The sequence below is a fragment of the Cervus elaphus genome, chromosome 5, assembly GCF_910594005.1.
Source record: "Cervus elaphus chromosome 5, mCerEla1.1, whole genome shotgun sequence".
In the NCBI taxonomy this organism is placed as follows: Eukaryota; Metazoa; Chordata; class Mammalia; order Artiodactyla; family Cervidae; genus Cervus; species Cervus elaphus.
The window spans coordinates 80602422-80629432 of NC_057819.1; the positions used below are offsets into that span (position 1 = coordinate 80602422).

General features: G+C 51.1%; 1 protein-coding gene across 1 annotated transcript; it reads right to left on the minus strand.

Moving 5' to 3' along the window:
- Positions 1-475: 475 nt before the first annotated feature.
- TRIM25 (tripartite motif containing 25) lies at positions 476-23728 on the minus strand. The gene is made up of 9 exons (XM_043902733.1): positions 23035-23728; positions 18061-18156; positions 14569-14802; positions 11659-11830; positions 9549-9614; positions 6928-6954; positions 6523-6600; positions 6346-6444; positions 476-4626 (listed from the first exon to the last, which is right to left on the minus strand). The coding sequence occupies exons 1-9, from the start codon at positions 23632-23634 to the stop codon at positions 4097-4099; spliced, it is 1902 nt and encodes a 633-aa protein (XP_043758668.1). The 5' UTR covers positions 23635-23728; the 3' UTR covers positions 476-4096.
- Between the last annotated feature and the right edge of the window lie 3283 nt (positions 23729-27011).

Consider the following 27011-nt stretch of genomic DNA (forward strand, 5'->3'; position numbering starts at 1 on the left):
TTGAATGCATGTTGCTGCAAATCACATTTTCATTTTTAACGGCTGAGTAGTATCCCATCATGCCACCTCTTCTTACCCATTCCTCTGTTGATGAACTTTTAGGTTGTCTCCATGTCTTGGCTATCGTGACTAATGCTGCTATGAACACAGGGGTACATGTATCTTTTTAAATTATAGTTTTGTCCAGATATATGCCTAGGAGTGGGACTGCTGGATCATATGGTTAATTTTATAATATTTTTAGTTTTCCTAGGAACCACCACACTGTTTTCTATTGTGACTGCACCAACTTACATTCCCACCAGCAGTGTAGGAAGGTTCCCTTTTCTCCACAACCTCTCCAGCATTTGTTATTTACAGACTTTTAAAAGATGGTCATTCTGACTGGTGTGAGATGGTACCTCACTGTAGTTCTGATTTGCATTTCTCTAATAATTAGTGACACTGAGCATCTTTTCACGTGTACATTGACCATTTGTATGTCTTCTTTGGAGAATTATCTATTTAGGTCTTCTGCTCTTTTTAGATTGGGTTGTTTTTTGTTGTTGCTCTTGTATGAGGTGCTGGTCTGTTCTGGAAATTAAGCCCTTGTCTGTTGCATCATTTGCAAATATTTTCTCCCATTCCGTGGGTGTCTTTCTGTTTTGTTTTCTTTATGGTTTCCTTTGCTGTGTACATGTTATTTTATTTATAATCTCATTCTTGGTCTCTCTGATGACCAGCCCCGATCCTGGGTCATCTCATCACTTAGCATAAGCTCAGATGTGATCCAAGGGGCTGGTGAACAATAAGGACACTCCCATTACTGAGGGCAATTCCAAGGATTTAGAATCTCCCCACCAGGAACAAGAGACAACAGCCAGTCAAGTTATTATACAGCAACCTCAAATCCACATCTCCCACAACTCCCTTCCCCTGTTCAAACATGGATAAAATCTGGGCCCATTGCTAGCTAGTTTTGTTTCATTGTTTTTAAGTTTTTATTATAGGAATTTTCAAACAGAGACAACAGTAGAAGGAATAATATAGTAAACACTCATATTTCCACCACTGTTTCCTTGATTACTCAACTGTGGTTTATTTACCTTTTCACTCATATCCCTCCCCTGCCTCTCTACCCTCATCCTCAGATCATCTTGAAGCAAAGCCCAGAAGGACATTTGGCTGAGAATTCATGGCAAGCTTCCTGAGGGGCTGCCCCACCCAAGCAGCCTCAAGTAGGCTCCAGCTCTGCTGAAATCTAGCAGGCAGCTGAGTGGGGGGCACTCAGAGGCCCTTGGGCACCTCATTTGCTGACTCCAGCATGACAATTAAGGAACACTTTCTACACACACTGCAATGTGTGCAAGAACACCAAACGCCACTTTATTGCATTCAAAGCTTCTAAGGCACGTAAGCCAGCCTTGGTCCTGATATTTCTCATGCCTTTCAAAGGAATAGTGTCTACAACACTGATTATGTCCTAAAGAATCAACGCATAAAAAAACAAGCTCAAGAACACAGGCTTAAATACTCCTAAATAAAATCAATTCAGGGTCAGACACAATAAGGTAAGAAATAATGTATCAGTATTATTTATAGATCACAGACCCATCTCAGAATAATTAAAACAGGCAAACCATTCAACCAGTCTTTGAACAACAAAAACTTGACCCCAATCTTTGATTTATCATGCCAGAGTGGCAGAGACAGTCCCTGCTACCTAGGTTGGGAGAATATTTGTATGTTTATCTGGGAAGTTCTGACCCTCCCCCAAGGTACCAGGAGGCATCTACAAGGTACCTCCTCCAAGATGGGATGGCAGGAGCAGTGAGTAGATTCATCCAATACCTGCCCATCTGACTTAACTCTGCAAAACAGGAAGTCAAATGAATGCAAAGCTCCCCCAAGTCTAGGACTTGAGCACTGAGTACCAGCCCTGCAAGGCAAGAGAGGACACGAAGTCTCACCATTGGACACAGTATGGTTCGAGACAGCGAGGGTGTGCTCCTCAATTCATGTCTCCAAGGCACCCGCAGAGGCCTCAGCTTGGGTTACCTGCTCACCTTTCATCACAAGAGGGGCTCAGGCTCCTCCATCCTGAGCTGGACGATGCACTGTCAGGGAAGCACCCCGCCGGCTGCCCTCATTTCTAGAGCAGAGCCCAAGCAGGACCTGTGGTTTAATCTTGGGCATTCTCCTCCTAACCCAGATGTTTCCCAAGCACGAACTGGCTATGAACAAGGCTTTTGTTTCAGGAGATCAAGGAAGGTGCTTTGAACCATCTCCAAAAGCAGAGAAGAATCACCAAAGAATTTTTCTTCCTAGTAGCAAAGGAAGAAAATCTTCAAACACCCACAGTTCAGCTATTGCAGGGGATCTTCCCTACAAAGATGAGTTCTCTCCCAAGGAAGTAAAAGTTCGTGTTGGAAGATGACACAGATCAACACTTCTGTCAGGAACATCAAGTACTCCAGGCCTGACTAGAATGCCTAGGGACCCAGCACAAGACCAGAGATGAACTGACGTAACATCGAACATCTTTACGGAAAGGCTGGGGTGTGTGCCTCCAATAGTATCGTCCTGTTCAGACCCTAAGGCATAAGGAAGCTGACTTCAGCTCCCCTGTTGGGCAAGCCCAGAGCAGGACTTATTTCATCACAAGCCGTTCCATTGCTCCCACCATGGGGATGAAAACTTACATTCTGACAATGTCAGGATATCAGGAGCTCGGGAAATTCCAGCCACCCACTCCCTCTAGCCCTCAGTGGGCTGAGGCTATTTCCACTGCACAGAAATGCTGCAGGAAAAAAGAGCCCCTTGTACTTGAGCCTGGCAGCTGGTTTCCTCCCTGGTTTCAGCCTGTCTGACCCTTCTCCTGGTCAGTTCCTACATCTGCATTTGGCTCACGTGAGGCAGAGAGGAGAAAGGGTTTCGGCCTCTCTGACTCACAAGAGGACCAGCGCTGGGTTGAACAGGAATGTTGCTGCTTCCCGTGGATCTGCTAGCAGACCCTTCTGGCCACAGGTAGGCACCCCAGCAGGTGACGAGGGTGGCCTCGGAGGCAGCCGCACCCGGCCTGTCTGAGTGACAGCAGGCTTAGCTAACCGTTGAGCTCTGCTGGCCACGGTGGGGTCTCCACCAGCCAGGGCAGGATCTCACGATCCTGGAGGATGGCTACCACTGATGAGAGCAATCAGTCAGAAGGCAAGATGCTCTGATAAGCGCAAAACTGCCAACTGCTAACACCCTCTTATCTATGGGGGACCGCTGCCCCATGGCCTGCGCAACCGGAAGGGTCTGGGGCTGCAGTCGAAGCCAAAGGCATCTGTGGAAATGCCTTTCATAATACACGGGAGTGGGAGGGGCTTGTGGCCACATGAGGACCAGGTCATGCTGACCCTGAATCACAAAGTCAACACAGGCTGATTCAGATTATGGTTTGAAATCTCAGACCGAAAGCGTTCCTGTTGGGACTCAACATTTTAAAACCGTGGATGGGGTGATGAGGTGCAGGACAGGAAGGGACCTGGAGGGGATAAAGGACATACTTCTTTGGGAAACTCTGGTCTGGGTGGAGACCTGTTGCTTCCCTCGAGCACAGAAAATCACCAGAAGTCTGAGCATTCATCCCAGCTCCTGCGTGGAGGCAGTGGAGGGGAATGAAATTCACTGACTTTGGCTTTTTTTTTTTTTAAATCTACAGAGCTGAATAGCTCTACAAAGAGTCATCAGAACTCCAAGATTTGAAGGCTACTTCAGAGAGCAAAAGAAGCAGGCACCAGAGGCCTGAGGAAGAACCCACAGTGGCTACAGATTATGTCCAGCAGGAAAGGGGCGCTAGTGACTTTAACTCCCCAGAGACCCACCCAGCAGCCTGGAGATCTACCAGAACCGATCGGGGGTGGGGGGGGGGGCAGCATCCGGCCGGAGAGGCACCAGGAAGTGGGAGGCTTCCTCACCCACAAGGCAAACACCCCACCCCTGTCCCTGGCCAACCCCGACCTCTCATCCCATCTGCCCAGCCTCCCGCCCTCAGCAGCTGCCCTCCCATCCCTTTGGCCCTGGGGGACCTGGGGAAGCGCGCAGGCGGTCCGGCCGAGCATCTGTGGCCGGCCTACTTGGAGGAGCAGATGGAGAGCGTGGCACCCGTGGAGAAGAGCCAGAAGGCTGGGTACACGGCCTCGGCGAAGTCCACCTTGTACTTATACAACAAGTGGACCTTGTCAGCCGCGGCAAAGAAGAGGACAAAGCCGTGATCGCAGTTGAGAAGCACCCCCACCCGCGTGGCCTTGGTGGAGGGCAGGGTTTTCTCCACATTGTTGTGCCAGGCGGAGATCTTGGTGTTGAACCACTCCACACACCAGGACGCGCTGTTGCGGCCAAGACGGCTCTCGGGACCCTGCCGCTCCATGCTGCCGTAGCAGATACCCACCCCGCAGAAGTTGTTCTTCTGCAGCTCCACCTCCCAGTAGTGAATCCCTTTCTTGTAGCAGTGCAGCCCCAACACCTGCGAGCAGTATGTGAACCTCTGGGGATGCGGCCGGTAGTTCAGGGACGTGTCAGCCACGGATGCGACGGTGTAGTTCTCGGACAGGGCCACCTTGTTGTGAGCGGTGTTGTAGTCCAGGACAACTTTAACAACATCTAAGGAAGCATCAAGGGGTCAATCATGAGGAGCTCCAAGCGCTCTCACCTTTAATCCCCTCCCTAGCTGGTAATATTTATTCATTTGTTCTACCCATCCATTCAACCACCCTTCCATCCACACATGCATCCAGTCCATTCATTCTGTCTAGTTCGTCAGACGTTTGTCCATCTCTCTAACCACCAACCAAGCCATCTGTGTGTCTATTAGTCACCCATCTGTCTGTCTATTCCTCCACCCAAAACCATGTACTGAGCCCCTGGCTTATGCCAGGTTCTATACAGGACACACAGTTATGAACCAGACGTGGTGCCTGGCCTCGTGGAGTTCACACTCACAGAAGGCAGGCAAGCCCATCAGTAACGACAACAGTGAAGACTCCACACTCCACTAAAGGGCAGGCACTCCGCTAGAAGGACACAGCCATGGGGGCAATGGGCCAAGGGAGGGGAGAGCACAGAGGAACACTTACTTCATGGGCGGACTCGAATCTGAGCCAAGCGAAAGGGAGATAAGAAGAATTAAACAGGAGAGCAGAGGAGGGAGAAAGGCTACACTGGACAGAGGAAACAGTGCAGGCAAGCATGGAATCATGAGGATGGCAGACATGTGCCGCGACCAGGGAAGGCCGGGGAGCTGGGAACACAGAGGCTGCAGCAAGAGAAGAGGGACCCCTGGAGCCATGAGTGGTGAGTCAAAGGGTCTCAACTTAAACTGATGGCAACAGGCAGCCAACTGAGGTCTGCCAAGCACAGCAATGGCCTGAATAGAATCCTTGACTAGGACACAAGCCTGGCCTCCACCTCCTCCCCAGGACACAGCCCTCCCTGCCCTTCCACTCGCCGAGGACCCTGAACCAGGGCAGACAGGGAAAATCCCGCGCTTGCGCTTGGGAACTGGGAAGCTAGAGACGAGGGGTCTCTGCCACCCCCTGGCTCAGTGGCCCAGGGAAAGACACTGTGCACCTGGCCCTGGGCTTCCCCCAGGGCAAAATGAATGGCCTGGGAAAATGTCCTCTGAACACCCGAAGCCCCTAGAACTCGTTTCTCCTGCTTAGACAGCTGTACGGCAGAGCGCAGGGGGCTCCACAGACATGTGGCTCAGCACCGACCCCAGCAGCCTGGCAGCAGTCACGGGGGCTGGGAGCAGGGGAGGCCTTTCCCAGCCAGGAAGCTCCAGGGAGGCCGGGCCTGAGAACCAGGTACCACAGCGCCAACAATGGGTGAACCACGCCCACTGCGCCAGAACCACGCCCACAGCTCCAGCAATAGGTGAACCGCGCCCACTGCGCCAGAACCACGCGCACAGCTCCAGCAATGGGTGAACCACGCAAACTGCGCCAGAACCACGCCCACAGCTTCAGCAATAGGTGAGCCACGCCCACTGCGCCGGAACCACGCCCACAGCTCCAGCAATGGGTGAACCACGCCCACTGCGCCAGAACCACGCCCACTGCAGCTGTGGGGAAAGGAGGGTCAGAGCGTGCAGACAGAGGTTTCGGCAGCTGCAAGGAAGTGAGAACCAGGGGAGGGTGCTCTGTGGGTGAAGCTATGGGTGGCCCGGAGGCCTGGCCTGGAGGAAGAAACTCCCACCACTTCCAGGCTGGAAGCCACAGGAGAGCAGTAAGGGCACGACAGAGCAGAACACAGTGGACTCTCCAGGGGGCAGGCTAACCACACCAGACAGAGGCAAGGACAAGCAAGGCAGCAGCTACTCACACTCCAGGAGCTCCGGCCTGGACTTGGTTAGGAAGTTCTCCAGCACCTTGGCGGTGAGAGATGCTGAGGTCGGCGGCACGGGAGGGGCTTTGGCTGCACCTGGAGGAGGAACAGAAAATCATTTTCTAAACAAATTCAGAGTAGGCATCCCACTGTCCAAGGCCCACTGGAACTTACCCTCCTGGACAGTTGGTTTGAGATTCACTAAGTGTTCCGAGGATCCAAAGGTGACAGGCTTGTTGAGGGCGGCAGAGGCTGGGATAAGAGAAAAGAGGTATGAGTTGGGGAAACGACCGAGTGACCTGATGGCCTGGAATCCCTCCCACACCATTGCTCAAGAGCTGCCTCCACAGACACACAGCTGGACAGCCAGGGCAACACACATCGTACTGGTCTCATGCCTGTCCATGTATCCTCACCCCCAAGCCCAGACCTGGCGGCCAGCACAGGTCAGAGTCGTGAAGCCCAGGCCCATCTCAGACCCCCCCCACACACCAGCCCACAGCCCAGCTTTCCCTGCTGGCTTTTAGTTCCGCACTCAGGCACTCAAGGAACTAAAAGACACAGACATGCATAACTTACCAGGTTTCCTGGGCTTCTTCTCTTCTTCTGAAAAACAAAATTTTCAGAATTAAGATGTTTCAAAGCACAACACAACCACACTTTCAAACACCATAATAATAACCGCTACCTGAATGTGGCCCATACAAATAAAGCTAGTATGTTTTAATTTGAAAAATGTAAGGGGGTCAACAGGCAAATTAATCTATGGTCGTACATCATGGTTTTGGCGGGGAGGGGCTAACAAGGAGCATGAATGGATTTCCTGGTGAAATGGAAATCTTTATCCCGATTTGTGTAATGGTACAACTTAGCAGCAGCAGCAGCAACACAGATGTATGCGTTTGTTAACCTAACTGTACTTTTAAGATCTGGACATTTTACTGTAGGTAAATCATATCTCCACTAAAAAAATGCAAAAACACACACACAAAAAAAACCCACATAGAAAGCCAGTCAAAAAAAAAAACATGCTTGCCAGATATCACAATAGTCTTTATAAAGTATCTGGATTGTTATATCTATGGGAACTGAGTTTAGTTAAAACAACTGTCCTCAAAGCACACGCCCCAAGTCAGCAGCATCAGCGTCACCCGGGCAGCTGTAAGGAATGCAAATTCCCAGGCCCCTCAGACCTGCTGAAACTAACAGTCTGCGTTACAAGCCACTGGACTCTGACATGTGCTCAAGTTTGGAGGGCCAGAAGATTTCGGGTCCGCTCTTCACCACCACAACTGAAATGAAAAGGGGAGTCCTGGATCTCATCCCTGCCGGGCTGAGGACCCTGCACATTCCAGACCAGCCCCACCAGACCCGCCCATGGCCCACCTGGCCCCCGGCCGCCCCTTCCTCTCCTTCCAGAGCCCCGTCTCTCAGGGGTCATTTTCACTCTCCCCATCTCCCCAGCTGCTTCTCCCCGCCCCCACTCCCACTGGACCAGCATCTTGGGAGGACTCCAGGCTGTGACCTCAGCTGTGGGCACAGGGCCCCCTCCCAGTGACCACAGGAGGCTCACCCACACTGTGATGAGTCCATCCACGAGCCAGCCTGACGCCAGCATCCTCGGCTCACGCATGCAGAGCAGGCTTGCGGAGGGGGGCAGTGGGAAGGAGGCTTTCTGGGCCCGTGCCTTGAGAAGGACACAGTTTACAGTGCGGGTCACCTCCTCTTCACATCGGGTGCTCATGCACGTGTTCAGGCTCCCCGACGCCTCCCTCCTCCCCTGCCCCAGGCATCCCAGCCCCTGACTATACTCCACTCAGAAACCACACACTTGTCTGCCAAAGACAAACACTAAATACTAACAACGAGCAAACAACAACAAAAACTAGGGCAGCATCCTCTCAGCCCCTCAACACCCCATGGCGGCGGGCAGCCCTCCTCCATCCTCACTGACTGTTTCGGTCAACAGTTTGATGACATTTACTGCTGTCCAGTCGCTCAGTTCTGTCCCACTCTTTGCGACCCCATGGCCTGCAGCACACCAGGCTCCTCTGTCCTTCACTGTCTCTCGGAGTTTGCTCAGATTCACGTCCATTGAGTCTGTGATGCTTTCTAACCATCTCATCCTCTGCTAACCCCTTCTCCTGCCCTCAAGCTTTCCCAGCATCAAGGTCTTTTCCAGTGAGTCAGCTCTTCACTTCATTCAGCCAGAGTACTGGAGTCTCAGCTTCAGCATCAGGGACATATGCCTGGCCTTTAAAGAGCTTTCACCATCAGTGTCCCACATAAACCTCACACAGCAATCCCATGAGGTCAACGCCATTATGGTCTACATTTGACAGATGAGGAAACTGAGGACCATTCTCCACCCAGCCCCCATCTCAACAAGGGTTCCAACATCCCCAAGTGAAAGTGAAAATGACGGTCACTCAGTCACATCCGACTCTTTGAGACCCCATGGACTGTAGCCCCCCAGGCTCCTCTGTCCATGGAATTCTCCAAGCAAGAGTACTGGAATGGGTTACCATGCCCTTCTCCAGGGGATCTTTCCAACCCAGGAGGCGAACCCAGGTCTCCTGCATGGCAGGCAGATTAGGTACCATCTGAGTCATCAGCCCATTACCCCCAAAGTAGGGGACAAAAATTAATTCTTAGAGGCTCAGGAAGAGGTAAGGAAGGAAAAATCTTGTTCTTTTTATGGATCAAAGCACCATATGTAAATAGACACACCATATGTGGGGTATTAAACTTCATGTATGGGGTGATTTGGAAAATTTTGCCTAAAAGGGCTTCAGAGGTAAAAAGCAAAGGAGGGTAATAACGGAGGAAAGGCTGAGAGGCTCTGTGAGGGCTGACTCACGTCACACCCGGGACTGAAGAGAGACAGCCTCTTCTCGGGGTGATGCCCCCGGGCCAGAATTTGGCGTCACGTAAGTATTTCTCAAGACGAACCAGCTTTGGTCACCTTGCTGTCCTTGGCAGTGGAAATATCCAGCGCTGATGGCTGGTCCTCCCAGGAGCCCTAAAACCTCCCCGCATCAGGGTTGGTCAGTACCTGCCCTGAGACGCTTCCGGGCCCCCCCGAACCCGGGCTGGGCCGGGCCCCCCGGGGAGGAGCCGGGACGCCCTCCGGTGCCTGAGCCTGAGCGCTGATGCCCACGGCTGCCGCCACCTACGGGCACAGAGGCAGAACTACTTACTCAGGGGCTTCTTCACAGGCCGGTGGGTCTTCGGGGTATGTGGTCCGCAGTGTCCTCCAGCGTCCCCTGGGCCAAAGAAGGAGAGGTTAGTTTAGGCGGCTCTTCCACACCAAGCGAGGAGCCAGCCGCACAGTGGAAGGGCAGCGAGCTGCAGGGAGCTTACAGAGGTGATTCCCAGCAGCATTCCCCGCTGATCACTCACAAGGACTAGAAACAAGGCAACAGAAGCACAAGTTTGGTGTGTTCCCTCTCTTCTCTGCCTTAAAAGGTAGCTGGGGTGCAGTCTCTTCCCTGCCAGCACCCCGCTCCATGGCCGCTGACCCGTCTGCGAGCTGTACTTGCTCGCCCGCACCACAGGGAGGACTCTTCACCCAGGGGGCAAGACCAAGGTGCCTGCTGTGTCCAGGAGGTTCCCTTCCCCCGGGAGTCTCTCACCACTCATGAGCACGGACGTAGCAGGAAAACAAACACACAGGGCTAATGCACCAAATTAGCTTTCCCTAGGCCACGGCCGCAACACCCCGGTTGCAGAGGCTCTTTGGCAGGGCCACTCGGCCGACCAGGCTGGGACTCAGGCCTGCTCCCTGGATTACAGACCAAAGACCCAGCGCTGGGGACAGTACTAGATGAAAAACAGACCCAGCCCCTGCTCTCACGGATCACAGTCTGGCAGGGGAGACAGAGGGTGATGGCAAGGAAGAGTAAAATGACGGGCGCGAAGGAACTTCCCAGGTGCTCCAGTGGTTAAGAATCCACCCTGCAAAGCAGGGGACGCGGGTTCAAGCCCTGGTTGGGGAACTAAGACCCCACAGGCCTTAGGGCAACTAAGCCTGTGAGCCTGGGCACTCCAGGGCCTGCAAGCCACAACTAGAGGGTCCGTGCATCTCAATACAAGAGCCCGTATGATGCAACTAAGACCCGATGCAGCTACATAAATAAATATTCTTTTTAAAAAAATGACAGGAGCAAAAAGGGCCCCAAGGGAAGGATAAGGACCCTGGGACCTTGTCTGAGGAGCCAGACTGGCAACAGGAATGTTTTGCTGAGAAATGTAACGTTTCAACTGGTCTCCAAAGGGAGACAGGAGTCATCCGGTGGAGTCTGAGCCCTCTAGGTGGGGAGGAGGGGGTGTGTGTGTATAAAGACCCTGTGGGGGGAGGTTAACATATTTGAAGACTTGAGCATAAAGGGATGGATTGGGGGGAGGGGGCCACTTCAGGGCTGGAGAGGTGGATGGGGCCTGATCAGGTAGGGGCTTAACAGCCAGAGTCAAGAGTGTGGTCTGCAATCTAAACAAAGGAAATTCTCCGAAGAGGCAGGGGAGAGGGTGCCAGGAGAGCAGACCATCATCCTGAGACGCTCTCTCCAGCTGTGATGGGAGCGGCTGCAGAGGAGCTCATTAGGAAGCTGCTGTAGGTGATTCAACGGAGAGCAGCCACGTGGTGGCTGCGGTGAAACAAGCTGAGTCCAGAGATATTTAAGAAGCAAAATCAGACAATGGCTTGGATATAAGCAGAAGGGCAAGGGGTGGTGGTTGTTTAGTCGCTAAGTCGTGTCCAACTCTTTTGCAACCCCATGGACTGTAGCCTGCTGGGTTCCTCTGTCCATCGGATTCTCCAGGCAAGAGTACTGAAGCATTGCCATTTCCTTCTCCGGGGGATCTTCCCAAACCAGGGATCAAACCCACGTCTCCTGCTGGGCAGGTGGATTCTTTACCACTGAGCCACCCAGGAGGCCCCAGCGTATGGGTATCAAGAAAGAATTTCATGTTTCTCTGACCTCCAAACTAGCCACTTCCTTACCAAACAACACTGACAACCCAGAATCCATTCAGCCCATCTGAGCCAGCCTCAGACTCAGACCAAATAAAAGCCTATCCAGAAAGGCCCATCATAACACCTGGCCACAAAAGACATCTGAGGAAGGAAGGCTACAGTCTCAGGATGAGGTGAAGACTGCCCACCACCTCCTAGATGAGGGCAGTGGTCTTGTAACATCTGAAGCTCAAGCCCCAGTGCTCCAGAGCAGGATTTCCCTTCCTGAACCACAGAGGGGACCCATCCCGTTTCCAGGACCCCAGTGGAAAGCCTGGGAGGCTGCCGACGGTTACCTGGGACAGTGAGCTCCTCGGGCTTCTTGTCCTGGGGCTGTCTGAGGCACCGTTTCAGCTCATTCTTCAGGTCGGAGGTGCCCTGACAGACCTCCTTAATCAGCTCATGGTTCAGCTCCACCTTGGGGACGAAGACTGGCTTCGTGGTGATTCCCTGCAGTTTTGTCGCTTTCTGCAATGAGGCAGGGGGTTAGTTCAGGCAGCTCTAGCGAAGCTAGGGCCCAGGCTCAGGCCTCATGAACCCTGGAAGGAGCTTCCCCGTGCCCGTGGGCAAAAAGTCTAATCAGTCTCTCAAAAGTGGCTGGGGGTTGAAGTGCCACTTTAAGACACAGCCATCTGGAGGTGGAAGAGCCCTTGCCTTCCAAAGGGAAAAACTGCAGTCAAGAAATGACAGGTGTCCTGCCAGGACCTCTGCAATTAGTAGCAAGGACAAAGCTGGGACCCAGGCCTCCTAACCCATGGATAATGCTCTTTCCATCACCACCGCCCCTCAAAGACCAGCTCTGAATGCATGTTCTGAAAACAGAACAGGAAGGCCTGAAGGGCTCAGGATTCAGCCACACATCCAATGCAGGAGAAGAATCTTACAGAAGGCTTGCCAAGCTTAGAGACCAGATCAGATCATATGGCATCAAGAGGTCCAGATGTGGACTCAGAATCCTTCTGGGAGAGCTCGAGGCAGCTGGGTCAACAAACAGGAGTGGGCACGTGAGAAGAAAATGCCATCCCGCCCAGGCGTGGCTAGAAGACCCTGCACATAGGAGAGAAGGTTCCTGGGCACTCCTGTGCCACCCAGGACCTGAATGTGGGATCTAGGCCTGCACGCCACCCAGTCAGCAGGGCTCCCGGAGACACCCGTCGTGTGCCCGGCACTCTGCTGTGCTCGGACATGCCAGGAGGGTGAAGGGCCCCTCTTGAGAGGCGCGGGCAGCCTTCGAAACAGACAAGAAAACAAGCACGTCTAGACTAAGGTCATCAAGGGAGAGAGCAGGGATCGCCAGCAGTGGGAGAACAACAGATCCCAGGAAGATGGGGGACCTGGGGCTGCCCTGGACAAACGACAGGGTTTACGAGGCAGAGGGAGGCTCGGAGATCCCTACCCACTCTCAGGGCCTCTGAGGAGTGCCCTGCTGTGGTCAGAGCCCCAGGCACGGGCTGGGGGTGGCTCGCAAGAGATAAGGCTGCTGGCAAAGGCAGGCAGGTCACCGAGGGCCCTAAGGGCCACACCGAGGAACACGAAGTCAGAAAGGGTGGCGAGGGTTGTCCACACTGTAGAAAGATACTTCCGGGGACCATGCAGAGGCGGGATAGGGGGAAAGAAGGTGGAGGCCTAACGCAGGCAGCATCCCAAGATGGCCCCCGAGCCTCCTGACTGCCCAGGGCACACACATTACACATCCTCTCCCCCAGGTTAAGGGCAGGTCAGTGAGTATGAAAGGGTTATCACTCCCGGGACTAGTTTACATTACATGGAAACAATGAAGGAGTACTGCAGGTGTAAGATCCCATATCTGTTGATTTTGTGTTCATCAGAAAGATGATTCTTCTGGGGGGGCCTCACCAAATCAGGTAAAAGTCCTTAAAACAGAAACTGGGCCTTCCCAAAAGGAGAAATTCTCTGCTGGTTTTGAGGAAAGCTGCTGCCCAGTCGAAAGAGGACCACATGCTGAGGAATCGTGGCAGCCTCTAGGAACCTCAACCGGCCCCAGCTGACAGTCATCAAGGACACAGGGACCTCAAGCCTGCACCACGAGGGACTGAACTCTGCCAACAAGCATGTGAGCGTCCCTGGAGAAGGAAGCGGCACCCCCTCCAGCATTCTTCTCTGGGAAATCCCACCGAGGGAAGAGCCTGGCAGGCTACTGTCCGTGGGGTCGCCAGAGAGTCAGACACAACTTAGCGACTAAACAATCACAGAATATCCTCCTTTCTCAAACAGGAGAGTCAGACTTCCTATTTGTGAGTTATTAGAACCCACATGTACCAAACACACTGGAACCCAACAAAGGAGAATTAGACTTTCTTCTCAGGGAGAAAGAAATCCATGTCTTGGGGGAAATGTCCAAGGGACACAGGTATTATGTCTGTGTTTGTCAAACAGGCAAAGGAGATACAGCAAACAGCAGAAAACACTGAAAAACAGGTCTTGAGCTAAAACTTCCCAGACAGGTATTATGTCTGTGTTTGTCAAACAGGCAAAGGAGATACAGCAAACAGCAGAAAACACTGAAAAATAGGTCGAGCTAAAACTTCCCTGAAGTGTGTGGATTTCTCAGAGTATGAGGCCCTTTGAATGAAGACTTTAAGCTGTACACAAAGATGGAGTTCAATTAGGATCGGATATCGGTGATGACCCTGCTTATTCCAAGTGATTTGACCAGACACTGGCTGAAGAGAGTTTAAGCTGAAAAGGAATTAGTAACGTTGTCACTAAGATTCTGACAGATGTGAATAACAGGAAGAAGAACTCTGGGGCAATCAGAAGAATAAAAGTGGAAAGAGGCTGAACAGACACAAACTGCTGAGTGCTTTGATTGAATCTCATCCCAACTATGAATTCAAATAGTAGAGTTATCATATCAGAGAAACAAATCTCTTTTAATAAAAAAAATTACACAATGGAAAAAAAAAAAAGCATGTCAGCTTGGAAGACAACCCTGAGCTCCAAAAGGAACATACAGCCTGGTGAGACCACAGCCTAAGCCACACAGAGTTCGAGGTAACGGACAGCTTTTCTTCTAAGCCACGCAGTTTGCGCTAAGTGGTCACAAAACGTAGAAAACTAATACAGCCTATGTGTCTCAGGGATGCTTCCCAAAACCCCTCACCGCCCCAACTCCTTTAGAGTTCCACTCAACACCATAAGGCGAGGCAGAAAGAGGATTGAACAGCATCCTCATCATGACCTACCTCCAGAAACTCAAACTCGTCCCCCTTAGTCAGGGCCAGTTCAACCTCCTCCTTCAGGGTCTGGATCTCACTCTTCTTCTTGAGGATGATCTGGTAAATGTTGTCGAACTTGCTGGTGACCCTCTTCTCCTCTTCCTTTATCTTCCTTGTGGAGCTGGCCTCTGAGGCATCAATGAGAGCCTTTATTTCCAGGTATTCTTGTCTCAGCTGGTCCACCTTCCTGTGTGCAGCCTCCTGAGAGGCCAGAACAAGAGGGCACCCATCAGACTGGCAGAAAGGCTAGGCCTGACACGTGGAGCACCACAAGCTCTCACCTATACTTATGGGAATTCAGACGGGTGCAACCAATTTGGAGAGTGATCTGGCAAGATCAGTGAATTTCAAGGTGTTCATACCTTATGACCTAAATCCTAGAGGAAATCAACCCTAAATATTCATTGGAAGGACTGTTGCTGAAGCTCAAATACTTTGGCCTCCTGATGCCAAGAGCTGACTCATTTGAGAAGACCCTGATGCTGGGGAAGAGTGAGGGCAGGAGGAGAAGGGGACGACACATGCTTGGATGGAACCATCAACTCAGTGGACATGAGTGTGAGCAGACTCTGGGAGATAGTAAAGGACAGGGCGACCTGGCGTCCTGCAGTCCATGGGTCATAAAGAGTCGGACACAACAACACCACCACCACCGCCACCTTAGGACCCAGCAACTGAGTCCAAAGAATGTACTCTAGAAAAAGGCTCTGCTCCTGAGACACACAAGAACGCTCTAAGCAGCACTGAATAGAAAAATCAAGGAAACAAGCTGAATGTCTGTCAGTAGAAGACTGAAAATTATTCACTGGGATGGAATATTAAACTATGATAAGGGAAAAATGACTTATAGAAGACACACGGTAAGATGCGCTTCACATAAGACTTAGAAACAAATAGCATGGCACACGTGTGCGTGCTTAGTCACTTCAGTCGTGTCCAACTCTCTGCGACCCCATGGACTCTCTGCGACTTCTGGAAGAGAGGAAGAGGGATGCAGACGGGAGAAGCAAAGCCAGGGCTATATTCTCCTTGGCGATATTTTATTTCTTAAGCTAGAACGCAGTTCATGAGTAGTTTTCTTAAAGGGTATGAAGCTGCCCTAGACAACTGCCTCTAGAACTGCACTACCCAATACTACAGTCACTTGCTACATGTAGCTACAGCACACTTGAACTATGGCCAGTCCCAGTTAAGATGTGAGACAGGGTAAAATAAAAAAAGCATGAAATATCTCATTAATACCTTATATTGATTAAAATAACACTTTGGATGTACTGAGTTAAATAAAAAATATTAATAAAACTAGTCTCATGTATTATTCAAATTAAAGTTATATATAAGGTTCACTTTATATTTCTACTGGATGAAGCTGCTTCACTGCTCTAGAAGCTGCAGTTTCCCTTTACAGGTTGGGTAACCTCAACAGCTCAGAATCAAACGTGACAAAGAGAAACACACAAGAGGGCCAGGGAGATTGGAATTCAATTTTTTTTTGGCCACACCATGCGACATTCAGGATCTTAGTTTTCCTACCAGGGATTTGAACCCAAGCCTCCTACAGTAGAAGCTCAGAGTCTTAATCACTGGACCACCAGGAATTCCTGAGAATTCAATTACTTCTTAAACCAGTACCCGACCCTGCCACTTCCAATGTGACTAGCAATGTCCCCGAGTATTCATCCTCCTTCGCCCCCATCAGTAAGAACACACCCCTGGGTTCAGATGGGCACATGGCTACCCAGCCACAGACTACATCTCCCGGCGTCCCCTGCAGCTGGTCACGTGACTAGGCTGCTGCCTACACAATGGGAACAGAAGTGACAAGCACAACACTCTCCCCCCTTGTCCCCCCTTCTCAGAGGCTACAGCAAAATCTAATGGTGACCCAGTGGCAGCCAGGGATGAGGAAGGGCAGTAAGAAGGCAAGGTCCTGAACCCTGATGGGTCCCAGGCCGCAGACCACTCCATAATAGCCTGCCTTGGTTACGCAGGTCCAGCCCTGAGCGGTCACAGTGAGGAACATACACAGCTATCCTATTTAAGCCTCTGATTCTGAGGGGTAGCTTTGCTGCAAGAACTGAGCCTGCCCGCCAATCAATACAGGTATTCTCATGTGCATTCTTTCACTTAAGCCTCAAACTCACCTTCAGAAAGAGGTTATGGAAGGAGATGGAAAAACTGAGGCTCAGAGATCTGCCAACATGACCACAGTATCACAGGCTAGTATTCTAACCCAGATCTCATCTAATCTAACCACAGCTGTGGCAATGAAACCAGACGCTGCCACTCCAGAAAGGATGCTTAAAAATCAGAACTTCTCTCAATATAAAAGCACCGTAACCTTATAAAAATTACGAACCTGGAGGAAAAAAAACCTCTATAATTCTACCATTCCAACACTCGTACTACGATTCTTTGACTATATTTCCTTCCAGTCTTTTTTCCTACACTTCTGGTAATGGGTTTAATGGTGGCTCCCAAAAAGTTACATCCACGTTCCAGAACCTGGAAGTGTGACCTTACTGAGAAAAGGAGTCTCTGCAGATGTAACTAAGGTAGAAATCTTGAGCCAAGATCATCCTAGTTTACCCAGGTGGTTCTAAAGCCACTAGCAAGTGTCCTTATTGGCGACAAAGAGCAGACACAGAGGGAGGAGGCAATGTGAAGATGGGGGCAGAGACTGGAGTGATGCAGCCACAGGTCAAGGAATGCCTGATGCCACCAGAAGCTCGAGAGGCGGGGACAGACTCTTCCTCGGAACCTTCGGAAGGAGTGTGGCCCTGTCAACACTTTGGATTTGGACTGCTGGCCTCCTGGCGCCCATTTTACAGATGATGAAACTGAGGCAGAGGCGACAGCATGGGGGTCAAGTTCACAAAGATGGAATGAGCTAAGATAGTGGCTTCAGTAAGTGGCAGATGGGGTCGTTCAAACCAAGCCTCCCCCTGCAAACAACCAGAGAACTGAACTGCGAAAACTACTTTTCTGTTGACATAACCCAAGTTTGTGGTAATTTGTTACATTAGTCCTAAAAGACAAATACACTATTAACAAACAGATGCAGGAACTTCCCTGGTGGTCTGGTGGTTAAGACTCTGTGCTTCAAATGCAGGGGACATGGGTTCAATCCCTGGCTGGGGAACAAAAGTTCCTCCATGCTGCATGCAGCGCAGCCAAAAACTAACTAAATAAATAGATGCAGCTTTGTATTCCTGTTTCTCTCCCACTTAAACGGTAACTACTTTTTACGTTACTATGTTTTAACATTAATTTTTAGTGATTCCTCCCACCCAGGTTGGACTCGTAGTCTATGAAGGATCTCTCTGGGCATGTAGATTTTTGCATGTTTTGTTGAATTTTGACACTGTGAGTGAACCCAACAGGAGCCGTGTGGATGCCAGAGCCGTGTCCACCTCCACGGGGGCGGGGCTGGGCGGGGCTGGGAGCCCCGTCACTCACCTGCACCTCCTGCTGCCTAGCTCTCACGTCCTCCAGCGCTCTTGACGCCCCATTGATCTGGCCATACATGACAGTCAGTTTTTGCCTCAACTTGTTCTGCAGAGAAAATGAACCGGGTAAGAACACACCTTGTCCCAGCCCCCCAGAAGCACCCAACACCACAAACTACCCTCAAGTCGCCCCCACAGCTGTTTCCACCACCCCAAGTCTCTCCTGCTTGCAGCTCTCTGATGCATTCTCGTATTTACAGCTTCCATCCTTTCAGGGGGACAGGATAGTTTAGAAGTTATAAGTATAGGACTTGGAGCTAGACAGATCGACTCAATTCTCAGTTGTCGAACTGCCCCTCACCAGCTTCTCTGGTCAAGAAATAGATACAGCTGTTCATACCCTGCAGGACTAGGAGGACGATTAACTGAAGCAGTGTGAGTCCTCAGCCTAGTGCCTGGATCTTAGCAAGGACAAACGTCCTTAGTAAATGTCAGCTTGGATTATTACAAGCTTCTTCACTAGCACCCATTTTACAGATGTTGAAACTGAGGCAGAGAGGAAAGCAAGGGGGCCAGGCTCACCCAGACAGAATGAGCTGAGACAGTTGAGCAGTAAGCGGCAAATGGAGTTGTTCACATCAAGCCTCCCACTACAAACAACCAGCAAGCAGACATAACACTGGGGGAGGGGGCACCTACTGAAAACCAATGGGGGGCTAACAAAGAAGGGGAGGATCACACAGTTAAGATCCAGAAGAAGGAAACCCAAAGAGATAAGTCTGGCATCTGGGGTTCTCCCAGGGCCATCTGCCAGTTCCGGAACACAGCTGGGAGAGCCTCTGTGCGCCTCAGAGAGGCAGGGGGAGAATAAAAACCAAAGTCCAAGGCTCACCTGATAAGCCCCATAGACTGAGCCCTCCAAGGGCTACACCCTGGAATAAGGATGAACTGGCGGAAAACCAGCTCAGTCCCTGAAACTGAACTAGGGTGATTCAGAATCACTAGGCCCCAGGTCATGTTCAGATGCAAAGTAAATTAGGCACCAAGGCAGCTAATGCCACCCGAGGCCTCTGAGTATTTTCGTAAATTTTCATAATCACCAGCCAACTTGCACCCAACTCAGGCAAAATGCTGGGGCGTAGAAATAGGTACGAAAATCATCACCACCTCCACCATAATGACGGCAGCCAGTGTTGGTCATGAACTTACTCCAAGTCAGACACTGTTCTAGTGCTTTCCACGTTATTAACTTTGTAAAGCTAAAAACAACAGTAGGAGGTACAGAGTTATCCGCCCTTTACAGATGACGTCACTGAAGCAGAATAATCAAGGGGCTTACCTAGGCCACATCGCTATTAACTGGTGTTACAAGATCCTGGTATTACAATGACAGACTTATGTCCAAACTGAGCACACAGGAAATTTCTAGGGGAAAAACATGCACGTCCCTTAACTAGCTGGCTCAACAATTCTCTGGCCTTCCCTTCCTCTCCTCTGACTCTCCCAGGTCACTGACCTTCACTCTGGATTGGAATAACCCAGTGACAGTCACATGGAAAGCCTGGAAGCACAAACCAAGGCCACACTAACTCAACCCTGAAAGCCCAAGTCACTGATGGTGTTTCAGATGTGACTTCTGTGACAATAACCTCTGACCCGGCCTCTAGCAGTGGCCAAGATAAACCGTGGCCAGAGGTGGAAGGCCAGCCCTGCGCACAGCCAGCCTCACAGGTCTCAGAGCTGGAAGAGACCTCAGGACTCCTGAGGGCTCACAACTGCTTCCAAGACCCAGTCTCAGGGGTTGTTCTTATAGTTGTTCAGTCTCCCAGTCGTGTCCGACTCTTTACAACCCCATGGACTGCAACACACCAGGCCTCCCTGTCCCTCACCATATCTTGAAAGATTTTACACATATTGATCAAAGGCATACAACAGTCCCTGATGATACACAGGGGCCCACAGGGCTACAGACCAAAAGAAAGCCACCCAAGGCCTTTGAGAGCAGCTAATCAAGGACAGGGAACTTTTCAAAGTTCTGAGCATCCCTTCACAGACTGGGGACTTCGGTCCTCCAAGTAGGCACCAGAGTCCTAAGTCCACCCCACACCAGTGATCAAACCCAGCTGGGCTGGCTTTGCTGCCAGTACTGACCAGCAGCAGGACTGGAAAAGGAGACGGGTTAAAGCAGGAGTCCCCAACCCTGGGCTGTAGACCGGTACTGGTCCAAGGCCTGCCATGAACCGGGCCGCAGCGCAGGAGGTGAGCAGTAGGCAAGCAAGCGAGGCTTCATCTGCCGCTCCCCACACTGCCTGAACCACCTCTCCCCGTCTTTCACGAAACCAGTCCCTGCTGCCTGCCAAAAAGGTGGGGGGCCGCCGGGTTAAAGGACTTAGCAGGCCAGGAGATGGGGGCAGGCAAGGCTTGTTAAAAGGATTAAAAAGCCAAGTGTGTAGGGCATACAGATAATCTGGGTGCAGATTCCAGCTCCAGGCCCTGGAGGCCGAGTGGAAGCTGTGGTTCCAGACCAGACTACGACGGGTCCTTCTGCCCCTGCCTTCTGCCTCCTGGATAAGAACCACTAGCAGGCCTTCTGAGCAGAGCCAGGCCGCCCAAGTCCTCAGGCCCACACATCCCGAGAAGAAGAAAATCTGGGCAGTCTAACACCCTCCATGCAGCAAACTCTCCTCGGGGCATTTCTGAGTAACAGCAATGTTAGCAGCAGCTCTATGCAGCACTAGTGAACTATAAAAATGCCATGTATGGGGAATTCTCTGGTGGTCCAGTGGCTAAGAATCCACCTTCCAATGCAAGAGACACAGGTTCAATCCCTGCTCAGGGAACTAAGATCCCATATGCCAAGGAGCAACTAATCCTGTGCACCACAACCAGAGAGTCTGTGCACCGCAACTAAGACCATCATAGCCAAAAATTAAAATAACTATTTTTTTTAAAAAGCAACTCTGATCTCTGTCAACTGAAAAAAAAACAAAATACACAACCTAAAAGCTGAGAAGTGAAATGTTAGTTGCTCAGTCGTGTCTGATTGTTTGCAACCCCATGGACTGTAGCTTGCCAGCCTCCTCTGTCCTTGGAATTCTCCAGGCAAGAATACTGGAGTGGGTAGCCATTCCCTTCTTCAGAGGATCTTCCCACCCCCGGGGTTTAACCTGAGTCTCCCGCCCTGCAGGCGGATTGACAGCTGGGTTTAAAACAAATAAACAAAACCCTGCCATTTATGGATCACCTCATTAATTCTCCCAACAGCCTCCTCAGATAGGCACCATTATTGGGCCCTTTGATGGGTTCCCAGCCAGGAAGCAGAGCCAGAATTCAAACCCAGGTCTCAACATTCGGCTCTGGTCAGAGTCCAAGTCAACCAGCCAGGCCCTGGGGCCTGCCTAAGAAGCACTTCCCAAACAGCTCAGCCCTCTGAAGCCTCCTGGCCGCCCTTAGACGTGCAGAGAGAATGCTATTAATCCCATTTTAGGGATGAAGAAGCTGACCCTCAAGAGAAATGCAATGACTTGCCCTGAACCACAGCTAATGTAACCAGAGCAGGCCTCCAGGCTCTGAAGGCCAGACAGGTTCTTTCCTGTAACAGGTGGAGACTAGGTGGGCTGGGCCTGAGATGGTTTTACCTCCCAGGTCAACGTCAGGCAAGGCCTGAGGGACTCAGGGAAACAGGCCGCAGGAACCCAGCTCAGCCTGGCCAGGCTGGCCAGGCAGGGAGGGGCCTGCCCGGGCCAGAGCAACACCTGCACCCGAGCCCTGGAGCCACTGCAAACCTCCCCAGACTTCACGTCTCCTTAGACAGCACAAGGACAGCCCGTGTTTTCCCTGACAGCCTGGGAGAGGGAAGAGAACCCAGGCCTCACCCTGGAGTTAGACTGAGGCAAGGCAAGGGAGTGGGACTACGCCTGTTCAGCCTCTGCCTCCATCCCAGACGGGAAATCAGGATCCACGAACCACTGAAACCATCTCAGAGCAAGAAGGGCCCTGAGGAATCCACCTGATGCCCCTCCTCACGGTGCTGATGAGGACCAGCCCCGGGCTTTAAAGTGGCTCAGGCAGAACAAAGGGCACAGCAAGCGTGCGGCTGGGCCTCCTGGGACCCTGCCCACCCTCCCCCTCACAGTGGTCGGTCCTCCCTGGTCACCAGAAGTCTCTGGCTCACAAAGACTTTATCTCACATGACCTCAGGAATGTTCTGTGCTCTGAACTCCAGGACTTGGCCTTCAGGCTGGTCCACCGGGAGAAACAGCAACGATGGTGTCAGACCAGCTGGCCAAGGCTTAATGACCACTTGGGTTAACTCGAGTGAAATGAACTTCTCTGAATGTCCATTTTCTATTTCCTCAGCTGTAAACAACTAATTATACCATCACCTGGGTGCTAGGGGACCTTGAGGGAACAGAGGTAACTTCCAGCGCTCATATTTGATGTTCAAAACCCTCTACTAAACATGTCAGACCACTGCTAAAGTGAAAGTGTAGTCACTCGGTCTTGTCCCACTCTTTGAGACGTCAGGGACTGTAGCCCGCCAGGCTCCTCTGTCCATGGAATTCTCCAGGCAAGAACACTGGAGTGGGTTGCCATTCCCTTCTCCAGGGGATCTTCCCGACCCAGGGATAGAAGCGGAGTCTCCCGCATAGCAGGCAGATTTTCTACCGTCTGAGCCACAAGGGAAGCACCAGACAACTGCTAGGCTTAATGCAAACAACGTATCACGTGTCTTCAGTAGTTCCCTCTGTAAAATGGATGAATGGGGTGAGCCACGAATACGAGGGCTGTATGTTCTCACGGCCCCTTCCACTTGGACACTGGCTGTGCCCCCGCCCCCACCTCAGGCACAGCAAGGCCTGAGGGTGCCCATCCACCGCACCCACGGGATCCGCCTGGTCGGCCACGCTGCCCACAGCGGGGCCCTGCGCGCCACCCAGCCGGCCCAGGCTGCCTCTCGGCGCCCCCGCCCGCCGCCCCCTACCTCCAGGTCGGTGCTGGCCTCGTTGAGGGGCGCAGGCGAGCAGGTCTTGTGGTCCACCACGCAGACATGGCAGATACACTCGCTGTGCTCGGGGCAGAAGTAGTCCCGCAGGCGGTTGTGCCGGGCGCACTTGCGGCGCATCAGGTCGCGGACGGGCGGCTGCAGCGGGTGGTCCTGGAAGGCGGGGCTGTCCAGGTGCGGCCGCAGGTGCTCCTGGCAGAAGGAGGCCATGCACACCAGGCACGTCTTGACGGCGGCGGCCTGCAGGCAGTGGTCGCAGGACACCTGGCCGGCCGCGCTGGGGGCGGCGGCGCGCGTGGGCGGCGTCCAGCCGTCGTCGGCGAGCGCGGGCCGGGCCTGCTCCGCCTGCAGGAACTGCTCCACCACCGCGCACAGCACCGTGTTCTTGCGCAGCTGCGGCCGCGCGGGGAAGCCGGTGCGGCAGTGCGGGCACAGGTACGGCGCGCCCTGGACGGCCCACGTCTCGTCCAGGCACGCGCCGCAGAAGTTGTGGCCGCACGGCGTGGTGACCGGGCCCTTGAAGGGCTCCAGGCAGATGGAGCACGACAGCTCCTCGGCCAGCGGGCACAGCTCCGCCATGGTGCGTCGGGGGAGCCCGACGGAACGCGCGGGGACGCGGCGGCGCAGTGGCCGCGAGGCCGCCGAGGAAACGAAACCGAGCGGCGGGGCGGGGCCCCCGGGCTTCCAGGAAGTCACGTGGGGCGGGCGGGGCGCGCCGGGCGGGGGTGCCCGGGGGACCCCGAGGTGATGGGCGCGGGGCGCCGGACCCCGGGCGTTCAGACCGGCTTCTCGGCTTCCCGGGCGTTTCCCGCGGCCGCGCGGCGGAGGAGGAAGCGAGCGCGTCGAGGGGAGTGAACCCCGGATCCCGGGCGCGCCGGGGGCCCCAGGGGGACGCGCCTGCGCGGGTCCCGGCCCTCCGGGAGCCCGGCTGGACGCCAGCTGCCCCCGCGAGTCAGGCGGGCTTCTCGGATGGACCTGTGAAAAAACCTACAGAAAGGGCTTCCCGGGTGGCCTCACTGCCTTTTTAAAATTTTATTTATTTCATCCTTCCTTTCTTTTTTCTGGTTCTGGCCCTGGCGTTTGGGCAACATGATCTCCGCAGGCTGGAACCTCCGGTCACACACTGAGGCTTCAGCTTGGCGATTTCTTTCCCCACCCGGCGATGTAACAAGCTTTCCCCTCCACGCCCCGCCCCGCCTTCCACTTTTCTGGAGTTTGGAGATACCCTAGTCTCACAAAAATCTCCTGTCTCATACATACCCACTTTTCACGTGCACGTGTGCACGCACACAATTATAATTCTGAGACATTGTTCTCACAATTGTTTAGAGTTATTTTCTTCTATTTCATTGTAGCTTTGTTTTCCTGCCTGCTCTAGCTTCGGTGCAGGACAAGTGTGTGTACACTAGGGGAGACGTATTCAAGAAAGAAGATGCGGAGCGAAAGGAAAGGTAGTGCTTTGGAAGGAGTGAACTGGAGTTTACTTTGGGCACAGGGTGGGCACCAAAAAGGGGGGAAAGGCAGATTCTAATTCTGATCACTGCCATTTATCAGTACCTCTGGGCGCTAGATACCCTTATAATCTCCCATAATCCTTGTTAGCACTACAGGAGGGACGTCATTATGTCCATTTTATAGATGAGGGTCACGTATTTCATACAAAAGAGGACTGGGATACTAGCTCAAGATTGCTTTATTCAACATCCTGATTCCAGCTTTCTCTAACTATTGCTCCAGGACTATTTACCCCATTTCTTCTCTTGCATATTGCGATGTTCTTTGTATGAGAAAAAGAAAGAAGAGGGTAGGAAATTAAGATTTATTTATTTAGTATCTAAATCCTTGAGGTATAAATACCTTATGGTACAGATGAGAAAACTGAGGCTTAGAGAAACTAACTTATCTAAGGTAATGATTATAGGTATCCAGACTATGATTCCAAAAACCAAGTGTGTCCTGCTATAAAATGTTGTCCCCCATGGGGAGCATTTTCCAGGAAATAAACATTATGAAATTCCCTCTGACCTAGCTCTTGTGGGTGAGGTGACCTGACTCATGTCAGAATGCTTGTAGAATTCTCCTTCCAGGAAGAGAAGTTTAGAAAGGCTGATTAGTCAGTGAATAACATTAGGAGGGACATGTGTTATTATCAAATTCCATGAAGTAGCTATTTACTAAGACCTATCTAAATACCTTCCATTATGGAGAGAGAATATACTTTGTATTATTTCAACCCTTTAAATTTATTGAGACCCAAATGTGGTCTGTCTTGTCATTGGTTGGTATTTGCATAGTTTCTCTTTTTCTATCCTTTTATTTTCAACCTATTTGTGTCTGTGAATCTAAAGTGTGGTTCTTGTGGACTGTATATGGTCAGATCACATTTTTTTGTGATCCTGCCAATCTCTGCCTTTTAATTGGAGCATCTGACCCATTTACATTAAATTCCTCAGAAGATAGGATTTTTATCTGTCATTCACTACCTATTTTTATGTCATATATCTTTTTGCACTTCAGTATCTCCATTACTGGGTTTCCCTGGTGGCTCAGCCACAAAGAACCCGCCTGCCAGTGCAGGAGATGTGGATTGGATCCCTGGGTTGCGAAGATCCCCTAGAAAAGGAAATGGCATCCCACTAGAGTATTCCTGCCTGGGAAATTCCATGGACAGATAAGCCTGGGGAGCTACAACCCATGGGTCACAAAAGAGTTGGACATGACTCAGCAACTAAACAACTTCCCAATTACTGTGTTCAATATTTTCAAGTAAACTGTTTTATTCTTTTGTCATTTCTTCCAATATTCTTTCCTCCCTCCTTCTGTCTCCTCTCCTTTAGGAATTTCCATCATGTGTATGTTGATAAGCTTGTTGATGTCTCACAGGTCTTTGAGCCTGTATTCATTATTCTTTTTCTTTTCTGCTTCACTGACTGGATTGTCTCAATCTATGTCCAGATTCATGAATTCTTTCTTCTGCCTGCTCAAGTCTGATGTTGAGTCCCTCTGGTGAATTTTTCATTGTAATTATTGTACTTTCCAAAACCAGAATTTCAATCTGGTTCTTTTTAAGAAATAATAATAATTTCTGTCTCCATACTGATACAATAAAGAGACATCATTCTCATGCTTTATTTCTTTAGACATGATTTCCTGATGTTCTTGGAACATATTTTGCATAACTGATTTAAAGAATTTTTCTAGAAAGTGCAACATCCGTGCTTACTCAGGGACAGTTTCTGGTTTTTTTTCCTTATATGGGCCATGGCTTCTTTGTATGTGTCATCAATTTTTGTTCAAAACCGGACATGGACATTTAAAATAGTACAGTGTGGCACTGTGGACACCAGATTCCCCCATTCCCGGGGTTTGTTGTTGTGGCCATTTGTTGTTCTTTGTTTAGTGACTTTTCTGAATTAATTCTGTGAAGTCTGTATTCTTTGTCATGTGTTGCTCTTAACTCTGCTTGTTTAGCTTCGTGATCAGCCAGTGATTAGATATGAATTTCCTTGAGTCCCTAAATCCAGGCCCGGTGTTTTCTAAGGGCTTGGCGTTATTTGCAGACCATTACTTTTTGAGGCTGCCATGGAGCTAGGGTGGGGATATTGGGAAAAGGTCAAGTTAAAACCCCACAAAACTTGCTGTTCTTACCAAGATTCAGCCACTTTCTTTGAGTAAGCATTTTTCTGAATTGTTGCAAGCTTTTTGCTAATTTATAGAGTGCTGAAAACGTTTATTCTGGAAGTTTTTGCTAGTTTTCTTTTATAGAGGCAGAATTTTCAGAAGTCTTTATTTCTGCCATATAACTCTTTTAATGTCAGTAGAATCTGTGGCAGTAACCCCTCTTTCATTCCTGATACAAGTAATCTGTGTTTTCTTTTTTCTTGGTTACTCCATCTACTAGATTATTAATTTATTAATTTTTTCAAAGAACCAGCTTTCAGCTTTAATTTTCTCTA